The sequence below is a fragment of the Callithrix jacchus genome, chromosome 9 (assembly GCF_049354715.1).
Source record: "Callithrix jacchus isolate 240 chromosome 9, calJac240_pri, whole genome shotgun sequence".
NCBI classification, from domain to species: domain Eukaryota; kingdom Metazoa; phylum Chordata; class Mammalia; order Primates; family Cebidae; genus Callithrix; species Callithrix jacchus.
The window spans coordinates 18,516,643-18,529,128 of record NC_133510.1 but is presented as its reverse complement, the minus strand read 5'-3'; the positions used below and the strand labels follow the sequence as shown (position 1 = coordinate 18,529,128).

At 47.6% G+C, this 12,486-nt stretch overlaps 1 protein-coding gene across 1 annotated transcript; it reads right to left on the bottom strand.

The window, feature by feature from the left end:
• Positions 1–672: 672 nt before the first annotated feature.
• Positions 673–9,014, bottom strand: KCNA1 (potassium voltage-gated channel subfamily A member 1). The gene is made up of 2 exons (XM_035255480.3): positions 8,446–9,014; positions 673–8,078 (listed from the first exon to the last, which is right to left on the bottom strand). The coding sequence occupies exon 2, from the start codon at positions 7,538–7,540 to the stop codon at positions 6,053–6,055; it is 1,488 nt and encodes a 495-aa protein (XP_035111371.2). The 5' UTR covers positions 7,541–8,078; positions 8,446–9,014; the 3' UTR covers positions 673–6,052.
• Positions 9,015–12,486: the final 3,472 nt, after the last annotated feature.

Below are 12,486 nucleotides of genomic sequence, written 5' to 3'. Positions count from 1 at the left end.
CACAAGGAGGAAAAGAGAAGATGTAAATTTCAGGAAGAATCAAAAGGAGATGTAAGGAGTAAAAAAAAAAAAAAAAAAAACCAGGAAGAAAGAAATGTGAACCACATGTAGAACTACATGGAAAGAGCCTATGTAAAGAACTGATAGGAACCACTTGTTTTTACATATCAAAATCACTCCTGACACCACACTGCAACCATCAAGTCAGCTGATGCCGGACCACAACACTGTTACACACACACAAACACTCTCTCTCTCACACACACACACAATTATCCTTCCTGCAAAGCTTCTCAGACTGTGCATAAAAAATAGTTTCATATCAAAACAGCTTAAGTGAATATAACCAATTACTTTGCTCCCCTGAGCCTCATGTCTTGTTTTCTTTTAAAAGCTTGATCCTCCTTCCATCCTAACTTCCACAGGCCAAATTCCAAAGGCCTTCACTTGGGATCTTACCTGAGACCAAACTGAATTTATCCTCAAAATGTAAACCTAGGGTATGTCCTTGGACAGCAGAAACAGACCATGTGGGCCAAAGGAAACAAGGCTGTTTCATGATCTTGGATTCATCACACTAGTCAAAGAGACCCCACAGAAGAAGGTGGAAGAAAAGGGCCCCCAAAACACCAGTTAAACAGGAGACAAATGACCAGCCAAGATATTCCTTGATAAGATCCTTAAAAATTATCTTTAATTGATGCCAAATATGAACAGATCATAAAGTGACAGAAGCAAGTAAAATTGCATAGATGAAAACTATGCGCATCAATTAGGTTCTCAATTCATAACATTCAATGTCCTTGACCTGACATATTACACAGTTAGAGAAGGGAAAATGCACAGTAGGTGAAGATGAGACAGGTCCTTAACTCAAGGTGGAAGCAACTGGCAAACTCAAGAAATAAAACAGCGCTTTTTCAGCTTAAATGGTTTGTTGTCCTGATGGTGCACTTTGAATTAATACTACTCAATTTTTACTTTTATCCTCAGTAATACTTTATCTTTACTGTTAGAGGCATGTCACATGGAGTCCATGTGGCCTACTTATAGCTGCTGCATAAACAGTCCCAAAACAGTGCACTGAAGAGAAGAAAGGTGCTTCTGCAAGGTTTGGAGAGGAGACAACTTTGACCTGGAAGATTTTACAAGAGATCTTTTGTTTTCTTTTCTTTTCTTTCCATACACCATTTCTTCTTCTTTTCTGATTGTGGTACAAAAGGTTTTCTATACTCTTTGAAGTTTCACATCATAAAAAGTAAACTCCTAGCTAGCTCCTAAATGAAAATCACTGTGACTAGGGTTCATCTCCTTAAGGCTAACCGCCCTGAGGTCAGCAGGGCCTCACCCCTCACATACATGCTGGACTTCCCAAGAAAGCCCAAGGTCATTTTGCCTGAGCAAAGAGGCTGGCATTTAATCCCAAGGCTTCTAAACTTTACATCTATACCCTGAATTAGTTTTCACAGTGACCCAAGGTAATGGAACAGTTTTGGTTAACAATTCAGCTCCTGCTTGCTTCTTTACAAAAATGGTAAGTAACATACATTCTTTTAAGGTTTACCTGAGTCATGCTACACATGTTCACATATACCCTGAAGTTCCATGATATAAATACAAGGAATAATATGCCACATGGCGGATGAGAGATCACCTCCTGAGATCACAATTCAACTTGGGTTATGTCTGGTCTTAAAATTTTAGTTTGTTCGTCTTCTTAAAATGAACATAAACATCAAAAGACTTCATTCTTGCTTGGAAAAGCCTGAAGATAACATGCTTGTTTGGCAGTTTATATTCTTTCTAACAATTTTATACTATGGATGGTTACCACCCACCAGTTCTCAGCACCCCAGGAATAAGTCATTCCTGGGAGAAAATGGGAAAGTGCCTTCTGCTAATGTTCTTTCTCCTTTCTGTTCAATCCAATCTACCGAACTAAAAATTAAAACGGAAAATTGTTTAAAAGCATGTGTTTTGAGGTCTCCTATATTAAATGGGAGGGCTAGGAAACTATTTTTATTCACTTTTAGATGGTAAGTAATTTGAAAAATGTGTCACTATGCACAACATGAAGAAGGCCCTTTATAGACTAAAACCAAATTTCTACTTTAAAAATGTACTCTTCATTTACCACTTACATGTATTTTTTAAAATCTTCAAGCAAATCAGGATTGTGATACCACCTGTGCTTTAGGTCCACCGTAGTTGAATTTAAACCTGCCCTACAGTTCCATTTCAGGGACATGGCTGCCCACTGGCCAGAATCCCAGACAAGAACTTGCTATTAGTTTATCTGATTTTGCAAGGCTTACCCATGAACACACTCCCAATGAACTCATATAACTGAAAATCAGAAATCAAGTCTCCAGGGGGCGCAAGGGGAGTTGTGCACAAATGGGAAAAGGGAGATGCAAAAGCAGAAAGTTTTCCTGGCTAGAATTTGTCTTCTAGAAATCTGAAGACAGAGGAAATTAATGTCTTTGGTCTCTCTGATTCAGATCACTTCAGGTAAGTTAACCACTTCAGAGATTCTGGGATGGCTAACAGCCTGGCGTGACCAAGCCTTCCATTCCCACCCTATTGAACTAGGGCCCTAGTAGGCTGGAAGAGCGGAGTTATGGCTATCAGCACATCAGAAGTCTTCTCCTTCTGGAGAAAACACATAGTCGGGACATGAGCTGTTAGAGCTCAATGCCTAGGAAGGAGAAGAAAAGGTACAAAGCCTGCTAAAATAATATGAAAAAGTAAACCAAAAAATAGTCATTCCTTAATAGGCAGTTTCGTTAAGTGCACCTTCAGGTCTACAAAGACATTTCAACACGCTCCACTGCGAGGGGTAAGAGCTTGGTCAAACATTGCATGCCTATGCTACACAGATACTCCCTGTGCTCCATTCTTAATTTACTGAGATGAGTTACGGATGAGCTAAGCAGCGCTCATTTTCCTCACACCATCCCAAACTCATAACAACAACTCATCCCCAGTCCCAGGCTGACAGGTTCACCGCATGCAGCACTTTTTTTTCTATATGACATGCAAAAGACTCAACCAGTCCAGGGTGTAACCACAGTGAGCATACCACGTAGCCAGTCAGTCCTGGTCCCATTTTCTCATCCGTTAACCCATCCATCCCACAGTACTGAGTGGATTATTGCTGTTGACAGAGTGCGGTGTTTCACGTTCTGTGTGCACTAGGCCTTGAAGTCGAAATGAAAGATCAAGATATCCCCGGGACTGGGGGAAGGTTGGCATTTTTTTCCTAATTGGGGATTTTTAAGCAAGTAGGAAAGGAATCGCCAGAATGAGTTAAGGTTCAGACGAGAAGGAAGACACCACATGGGAGGGTTTAATGCCCTGTAGTCGGATGCTGTGCAGTTCTTGGCCCCTCATCTTCCACAATGTGCGTTGTGTTCGTGTTACAGATTCACAGAAGTCACATAGGAAAATAAGATGTCCACGTTCTTTCTTTCAATCGAGTTAGCCAGAATGGTGTAACTCGAGTTTCTAGGGTGAGTGCCTCACTGTTAGTTCTAGGACAGGATAGGGGAAAGGGGTGGGAGAAACAGGACAGATTTTCAGAAGAAGCTGGGCCAGAATGTCAGGTAACAGGCAGCCACATGCTCAGTGCAGAATGAAGATTCCCCACCTCAGAGTCCTTAAAAAGGCTGTGAGTGCTTCTCCACGGGTGGACAGCTGCCGAGCTCCAGACGCTTGTGTTCCGTGGCTCTCTTTCAGCCGCGAACAGGGTCCCCACCATTCTCTGGGCTGGGTGACTAGGGCAGCGGAAGCTACATGCTTAGCCTGTGAAGTGACTGCCAGGTGGGAAGATCATAGGAGCATCATAGGACATATCTGAAGGGATAGACCAGGAGGGAAAACCTAGGAAAGGTTATTATGAACTGAGTGTTCCCACATCCACAATGATGCCTGAAAAGATCGGACCATCAGAGAGATTTGCAAAGTGCTGTGCTAACAGAGAAAGAATAAGGAAAGGTGCCAGGAACACTACACTTGGACGTGAGGAAGCCTTGTGTGTCCAAACTGGCCCTCGATAGGAAACAAATTCCCAAAAAGTTTATCTTGGCTTCCGGTAGAGAAGAGGAAAAAACAAGTTCACAGTTCATAACCCGTTCAAAGATGGGTCTCAGTTCACATCCAGCGTCAGGCTGTCAAAGGGACCAACGCCAGTAGTGGGCCAGAGAGACAGCACCCTCGTGGGTCTCTCCTCTCCAGGGTTTAGGGTGGTGTGGTCTTCTCACAGTGGTGAAATGAGAGCGTGAGAATGGAAAAAGAAAAAGAAAAAGGTCTGTGCCCCAACCCTTCCCCACTTTTGTTACCTAACTTCTCAGCTGTGTTAAGGAGGCACTTTCTGCAGTTCACTGTGGGTACAGGATAAAGGCACTAAGCAACTATTAAATCAATTGGTTTAGTTTCTTCAGGGAGCCTCAAGGGGAGGGCTGAAGTCTCTACAGACTTCAAATCATGACTGCAAAGAAAAAAAATTCAGCTCTGCTTTGGATGCATACAATAGAGAAACATTTTCATTTATATCCTAAGAATGCACCAAAAAGCATGCAGGATTGCACCTTTTTTTTGTTCATTTGTTTTGCTTGTGTTTGTCTTCAGCTAGAAAGAATACTTGTTCTTAGGTGTTGCTATATATACCTTGATGACTTATTTAATTTTTCACATAACTTCCCTTTAAGGGATGGGCATATTGGTCCTCTCTCCGCCTACACCTGCACAAAACCCTGGTATTTCCCTGAGCAAAGGCAGGAAAATTGACTGAGTGCCCCCACCCCCACCCCCCATAATTTCTATTGGGCCTTTCATCCCACAGACTTGTAATTTTTATTACTTTTTAAATTTTTATTACTGAAATCATGCATTAATTAATTCAAGGTACATCTTAGTCAAATAGGCCATAATGCTGAATAAGAGAACATGCTTTGAGCTCCAAAAAGTTATTGTTCCCATCTGACTAACATATGCACTTAAATACAGTACTTTATTTACTAATAAAATAGTTAATAAATGGAGGAGTGCACTTTTGGTGAATGCAAATGAAAAAGGATCTATTTTCAGAAGAATCAATTTCAACTTAAGCTTATGCCCTACTGTCTGGGTTAATTTCTCAGCATGCGATTATAAAATAAATTGTTATCAGATTCAAACATGCTTACATTGAACTTCATTTGTGCTCTCTTGCAATAAGGAGACTAAGGTTTTACATCCAGTTCTGAAAGCCAGGGATCAGAGTGCAGGCCTGGTGAGAAAAGACCTGTATTTGGCTCATCTGCAGTTGAGAAAATTTAGCAGCACCGCAGATGAATCAATTAAGTTAATTCAGTTATCTTTTTATTAGAGAATAATCTAAATTAGAAAGAGAATGAACCCGGGGGAAATCCCTACAGATCAGGACCAGCATCCGATTTATAAGGTGCTTTGTGAACCAGTCTTAAGTAATTGGAGTTTTCTTTTTTCACCTTGTAATATGGAGTTCAGTTGACCAAAATAAAAATATGTGTTCATTGCCCATTTTGCCTGGTCTATCGTCTTACATATAATACACCTGATGCACTATCTTCAGTGTGCTGTGCAGTTTGCAAAGAGTTTTTTTTGACTGGAGTCCCGTGCAAATTTCAATTTTATATTTCTAAGTGATCATCTGGTTTTGAGTTTTTAAAAAAGCTAAAGAAGTCAAAGGATTAAAAATGTTTCAGTTTGGGGAAGCATGTGATTCTTATTTCACCTAGACTAGTTCATGGACTGAATCTTTTTAAGCCAGTTTTAGAAAATACTCTCTCCTTTCCCATTTTTTTAATAACAGGAAAATAGTCTATTTTGTCATGGATCTTGAAAGCTTCTGGTTCAACACCCCCAAAATCCTCAATGCAACAATGCATTGACAGTTAAATAGAGCATTAGAAGTCTACTTAGTAAAGTATCTACAAAGTGTGACGGAGTCACTAGGTTTTCTGTTTTGTTTTGTTTTTTTAAGTCTTTTGAGCTGCTAAGTGGGGCTTTTTTGTTTGCTTGCTTTTGTTTTTTAAACATCGGTCAGTAACTTGCTCTTGTTAACGCAGTTTTGGTTAGCTGTGGTGCAATTGCCAGTTCGGATATTGACCTGTCTATAATGGGCTATGCTATTATTCATATCCTCTTCGATCTCCATGTACTCAGACTTGCTCATAGTAGAGGAACTGCGGCGACTGAGGTCACTGTCAGAGGCTAAGTTAGGGGAACTGACGTGGAGCAACTGAGCCTGCTCTTCCCCCTCAGTTTCTCGGTGGTAGAAATAGTTGAAATTGGACACAATGACAGGTACGGGCAGGGCAATTGTCAGCACACCAGCGATGGCACACAAGGAGCCCACGATCTTGCCTCCAATTGTCACAGGGTACATGTCACCGTATCCTACAGTGGTCATGGACACCACCGCCCACCAGAAAGCATCGGGGATACTGGAGAAGTGCGACTCAGCTTCTTCCGCCTCGGCAAAGTACACTGCACTAGAAAACAGGATGACCCCGATGAAGAGAAAAAAGATGAGCAGCCCTAGCTCTCTCATACTAGCTTTGAGGGTCTGGCCCAAGATCTGGAGGCCCTTAGAGTGGCGGGAGAGCTTGAAGATTCTAAAAACCCTTACCAAGCGGATGACCCTGAGGATGGCCAGCGACGTGGCCTGCTCGCCCTTCTGGTTTCCTTCCTGCTCAGCTATCTCGGTGCCTAGGGTGATGAAATAAGGAATGATGGCCACAATGTCGATGAAGTTCATGATGTTTTTGAAGAAGTCCGTCTTGCTGGGGCAGGCAAAGAAGCGCACCACCAGCTCGAAGGAGAACCAGATGATGCACAGGGTTTCCACAATGAAGAACGGGTCCGTGAAGATGTTGGAATTGTAGATGACCGTGGTGTTGTCGATGCGGTGGACGGTGCCCGTGAAGTCCTTGTCATCCTTCAGCTCGGGGAGCGTCTCCAGACAAAAGATGACGATGGAGATGAGGATGACCATGACAGAGACGATGGCGATGACCCTGGCGGGCCCCGAGCTCTCTGGGTACTCGAAGAGCAGCCACACCTGGCGCTGGTACTCCTTCTCGGGCAGAGGGCGCTCCTCCTCCTTGATGAAGCCCTCGTCCTCCCGGAACTTCTCCATGGCCTCCTCGCCCAACTCGTAAAACTTGATCTCCTCGGAGAACATGTCCAGGGGCACGTTGACCGGTCTCCGCAGGCGGCCCCCCGACTGGTAGTAGTAGAGGATGGCGTCGAAGCTGGGCCGGTTGCGGTCGAAGAAGTACTCGTTCCTCAGGGGGTCGAAGTAGCGCATGCGTTTCTTAGGGTTGCCCAGCAGCGTGTTGGGGAACTGCGTCAGGGTCTTGAGCTGCGTCTCGAAGCGCAGCCCGGAGATGTTGATAACCACGCGCTCGCAGCACTCATGGTCGTCGTGGTCCGCCTGCCGGGGGTAGCTGCCATCCTGGGGGTGGCCCGGGGCGGCCGAAGCCTCGTCCACGTTCTCCCCAGACATCACCGTCATGGTGGAAGTCGGGCGCGGGGGGTGGGAGGCCAGGAGAGAGCCCGGGGTGGGAAAGAGCCAGGAGCCGGAGGTGGGGGGGACCCAAGCGGCCCCCCCACCGGAGTGCGAGTCTCCCTCACGCCCAGGGGGAGGGGATTCAAAGCGAGCAGTTCGGGAGATATGCGACTTCGCCTCGCGCTGCTTTCCCCTCCACCCTGCTTTTCACTCAATTTGGAATCCCCCTTGCCTGCTGGCCGGTGCAGCTTTTTGCCGAGGGTTGGATTTGGGTTGGGGTTGGCTTTTTTCTTTTCTTTCTTTTTTAAGATAATTTTTACTGATCCGAGGAGCCTTAACGCAGTGCTGTTCTAGCGGACCGGGCCATCGCTTCGGGGGTCGCCCTGGCCTCCCCTCCCCTCCGAGAGCCTTCCTAGGACCCGGTGCAGTGCCGGCTCAGCAGATCCCCACGCCTGCCACCCTCTCTGCTTCTCCTCGGCTCTCCCCCCTCCTACCCCTCTTCGCCTGCCGCCTTCTAAGCTCCCACCAGGGCGATCGATGGACGCTGCAGAGAAATAGAAAGTGATACGGGGGTAGAAAATCAGAAGCATTCCGATGGGACGGACCTACAGACACCGAAGAACACAGACCTCTAGCTTGAGAAAGCACTGGACGTTTGCTAGGGTTATCACACACACACGGACAGACAGACACGCAGACACCCGGAAATCCAAGTTTGGGGCTCTTCCATCCCACATTCCCCAATGCCCAACAGCCGATCTGTTTACAACTTCGTTAAACTAGAGATCGGAAAAGCGCCCAGAGACACCGGGGGAAGCTCCGGGTCCCGGGCAGCATCCCCACACCCCCGGCCTCCCCAACCCCGCGCCCCAACCCCCGCTTCTGCGGCCCGGAGCTGGGGAACCCCCTACCTGGCCAGCAGGCTTGGCGCAGGGGCGGTGCTGCGTCCGCGGAGAGCCGGCTTGGGAATGCGGCAGGTCGCCTTTGCAGTGCCCTGGCGGGAGCCCCGGCGGTCACCACAGCCAGCATCCGAGACGCGCCGGGCAAACTAGCCTCCCTGGTCCGCTCGTCCGACGCCCCTCTCAGTTGGACAATCGCGTTACGGAGCAGCAACGGCGAAAATGTTCATTTCCTACCCCCATTCTCACTGGTTGCCAGCAACCTGGAGACGCCGTCCTCTCTCCAGTGCAGGGAGTTCCGGAGGATGCAGGGCGGAAAAGCAAAATACCACCCTCTCCCGAAGCTCCGAGGCAAATGACGATAAACAGCACTCTCGCCCCCTCCTAACACTATGCGAGCCCTTGATTCGATCCCGAAGGAGGCGGGCGGGTAGGAGCCTGGATCTACATGGCTCTCCAGTTCCCTTCGCTCTCTGCACCCCTGCGAGGACCTCGCCGAGGCTACGCGGCGCGCGGGGAGCCCTTAGGAGCTTGGAGTCGGGCAGAGTGCCTGCGGCGGCGGGTCCGCTCTGTCCATTTCTGGGCGCTGCAAGATCAGCAGAAACCTGAGAAAGCGCCTGGAATACGGAGCAGCGATTGGCCCACCCGGGCGTGGGTTGGGGAGGGCGGGGGAGGGCAGGAGCGAGGAGGTGGATGGAAAATATGAGGGGGTGGTTTGCAAGAGAGCGGGGTTGTCATTCAGTTCCCACCCTCGCCAGCACAGCTTCTTCCTCTCCTACCAGAAAAGTCGACCACTAACTCTACTTCCCCTGTGACCCACCGCCCTGCCCCGCCCACGCACTGCCGCTAGCGGCGCGCGACCTTCCCCGGGAATTTCACATTGGAAATGGTCAGGTCCGACGCAATGCAGGAGGTGGTGTTTCTGGCAAAACTCCTCCGATGGGTTTGCTTTTGTGCAGTCCCACAGTAACCCTCTTCGATCGCACTGCTCTGCGCCCCATCCCGCTCTTTCCTCAAGGAGGCCCTTGCTCTCTGCGGGGTCCACCCAGCCTCCCCCCGCCGGCTGGACTCGCAGAGCTGCAGACTTTGGGCAGAGCCCAGCAGTTGAGGATCCACGGGTTCTTTCCATGTAGTTTTACTGGGCGGCGGCGGTGCTAAGAGCCTGTCCCTCTTTAACCTACGATGGGACTTGAAGTTTTCTTACGAACCGATTATTCTGAAATACAGAGAATGTGACTTGTGGGGGACCAAAGGCCTCGTGGGTTTGTGGGGTTGTCTGCCAACTTGGTGCTAATTGGGAATAATCTGAGAAGCAAGTCGCCTACTCACCTCCCACCCTCTGTCCCTCCTCCCGCAGCCTCTTTCCCCAGCCTAGTGCCTCCACTGGGCCACTTTCAAAGCTTGCAATTTATTCGGAAAGGGTCCCCCGCAGAGGCGCATGGCAGCAGGAGCCGGGGGCGTGCGCCGTGCCCTATGAGTGCGGCTGGAGCTGCGCCCCCAGAGGCGCTGCGTCTCCGCGCTTGCAGCGAGAGAAAAGGCAGCAGGCAGCTTGGTACTTCCAGGGCTGCGGAGTCTCTAAGAAGGCTGCAAGAGCCCAGAGTCGCAGCTGATTGGCTTCTCCCGCGGCCTTGAGACCACCCTTCTCACCACCGCGATTCGCGTGGCCTCCCGCCTACACCACCCACCTCCTTAATCAAAGCCAATGATTGCATCCTCCCCGCTCTGTTGTGGCTAGGGGAAAGCCGGGGCCTCTGCGGGATTGCCCGGGCAGTGCAACAGTCCCTGTCTGGAACTAGTTAAATCCTTCCTCCAGATTCAGACGCCAGCATTCCTTTCAGAAAAACAAAAGTGTATGTTCCCTCCCCTCCTTCAGATCCATACCCCAGCTTTTCTTTCATGAACAATCACTTCTCCTATACTCCTCCTTCCCATATTAAACTCGGCCCCTTTTCCACCTTCCACAGGCATATCCCTCAATCTCAACAGCTCCAAGGATCCCTACCTTTCTGCACTGCTGCTCTAGTGCAAATAAATAATCTTTTAAAATTTTTTTAAACTAAAAACAAACATATAAATATGAAGCTCCTGGCTGAAGTACCGTCAAGTCTCTTGGATTTGTTGCTGCCACTACTGCTGCAGTTAAAATCCTACTGGGGATAACCCTCCTAGACAAGGGTTTTCCAACCATATCATAGCACTACTGAGCTACTGAGCACTATTCTCCTCTTTCTCTGTCCTGCTCTTGTACCTCTTCCTCTAACTCACTGCCTTCCTTTAAATGTCCCTAAGACAGTTAAAGCTTCATGTGAATGCAGGTGTCCTGACTCAGCATTTGGAGATTGCCTTACTAGAAGGGATTCACAGACTGGATGGGATACCAGGTTCATTAATTCAGGGTTTTCTTGGTGGGCATATTAGGAAATCTTCAACATCTCTGATAGACGTGTTTACATCAGGACTGGACCTCCAAGGGATTGGAAGAAAATTGTGAGCTAGGAACACCCCCCCCTTCTCCTTCTCCTCCTCCTTTTCCTCCTCCTCCTCCTTTTTCTTCTTCAAGGCAGAGTCTCATTCTGTTGCTCAAGCTAGAGTGTACTGGTGTCATCATAGCTCACTGCAACCTTGGAGTACTGGGCTCAAGCAATCCTTCCACCTTATCCTCTAAAGTAGCTGCAAGGACAATGGTCACAAGCCACCACACCTGCCTAACTGGAACTCAGCATTCTTGATGCAAGTATTCCTTTGGAAAGGGTCTGAAGATATTTATTCATTCAACAAATATTTGCCCAGCCCCAGCTATGGGCCAGACCCTGCCCTCACACTGGAGTCACAGTTTTTAATGGAGACATATAAGGTCCCAGGTCTCATGAAGCTCATATTCTGGTGGGAGATGCCGACAACAAACACATATATCATGCACTATAATGTTAGATAAAGGAAACCAAGAAACCGGGATAGCAAGTGACAAATAGAGGTTTACAGATAAGAAGGGCTTCTGTACAGAAGTGACATTTGAACAAAAAACATCAACAAGAGACAGCAAGGAACAGGAAGATGAGAAGGACTGAGGTAAGAGCAAAGGTTCCAAGACAAGGACAGACTCAGCATATTCAGGAAATGAGAGGGCCACTATGGCCAGAAGGAAGTGACCAAGGAAGAATGTCATGTAAGGTAGGTCAGAAAGGCAGGCAGAGGCCGGATCACGCAGGGTCTCTCAGGCTACAGGAAGAATCGTTCATTTCGTTCTGAGTACAATGGGAACCTACTGGAAGATATGCATCAGTATAGTAACATGATTTCTTTAAGCTTATTCTGGCTATTAGAAACCAGACACAGAGTTGGAGGTTATTTAGCAGCATAAGCAATGACGGCTTAAACTATGGAGACTGTGCTGAGCTTATAAGGAGTTTTTGGGAAAAAATTACTTTTTAAAATAGAGATGGCAGAATTTGGGATGTGAGGAAAAAAGCATTTTAGAACTGTCTCCTAGGCTTGTGGCCTTAGTAACCAAGCGGATGGTAATATCATTTGCTGTAGGAGTGTCCCAAACAGTTTCACTCCCACCTGAATGTGAGCTCCTTGAAGTCTGAGGCCTCGGGTGTCTTAGTTGTCACTGTATTGGGCAGCTTAGGTCTCTCCTCAGATTCTCGCAAGCTCACCAGTGTCTTGTCCTGTGGCCACTTGCCCTATTGTAGGTGCTGCTGGAAAAGTCAACTCTCTGGGCGGCAGAGTTCTGCCTCCTGAATTTGACAGCACTGCAAGGCGTGGAATCTGGATTTCTCAAGACTGCAAAAAGGCCTAGGTGAACAACGCAAACCTGGGGGGGCATCAGCTCAATGGACCAAGAGGAGCTTGCCCAGTGGATATGCAAGCTAGGATGGAGCTCATCAGTAAACTCCCGCTACCTTTATTCTTTTCATGGCCAAGCAACCACGTGGTCGAATGAAAAGGCTGTGTCTCTTTGGGACTCCTGAAGCAGTAAACAGTTTCATAACTCTTCTCCTCAGATCTGCACCCTGTCCTTCCTTGTATCACTTTCCTTTTCTCTTCCTC

Coding starts and splice junctions, on each gene's coding strand:
- KCNA1 (XM_035255480.3), bottom strand. CDS start 7,540: ATGACGGTGATGTCTGGGGAGAACGTGGACGAGGCTTCGGCCGCCCCG.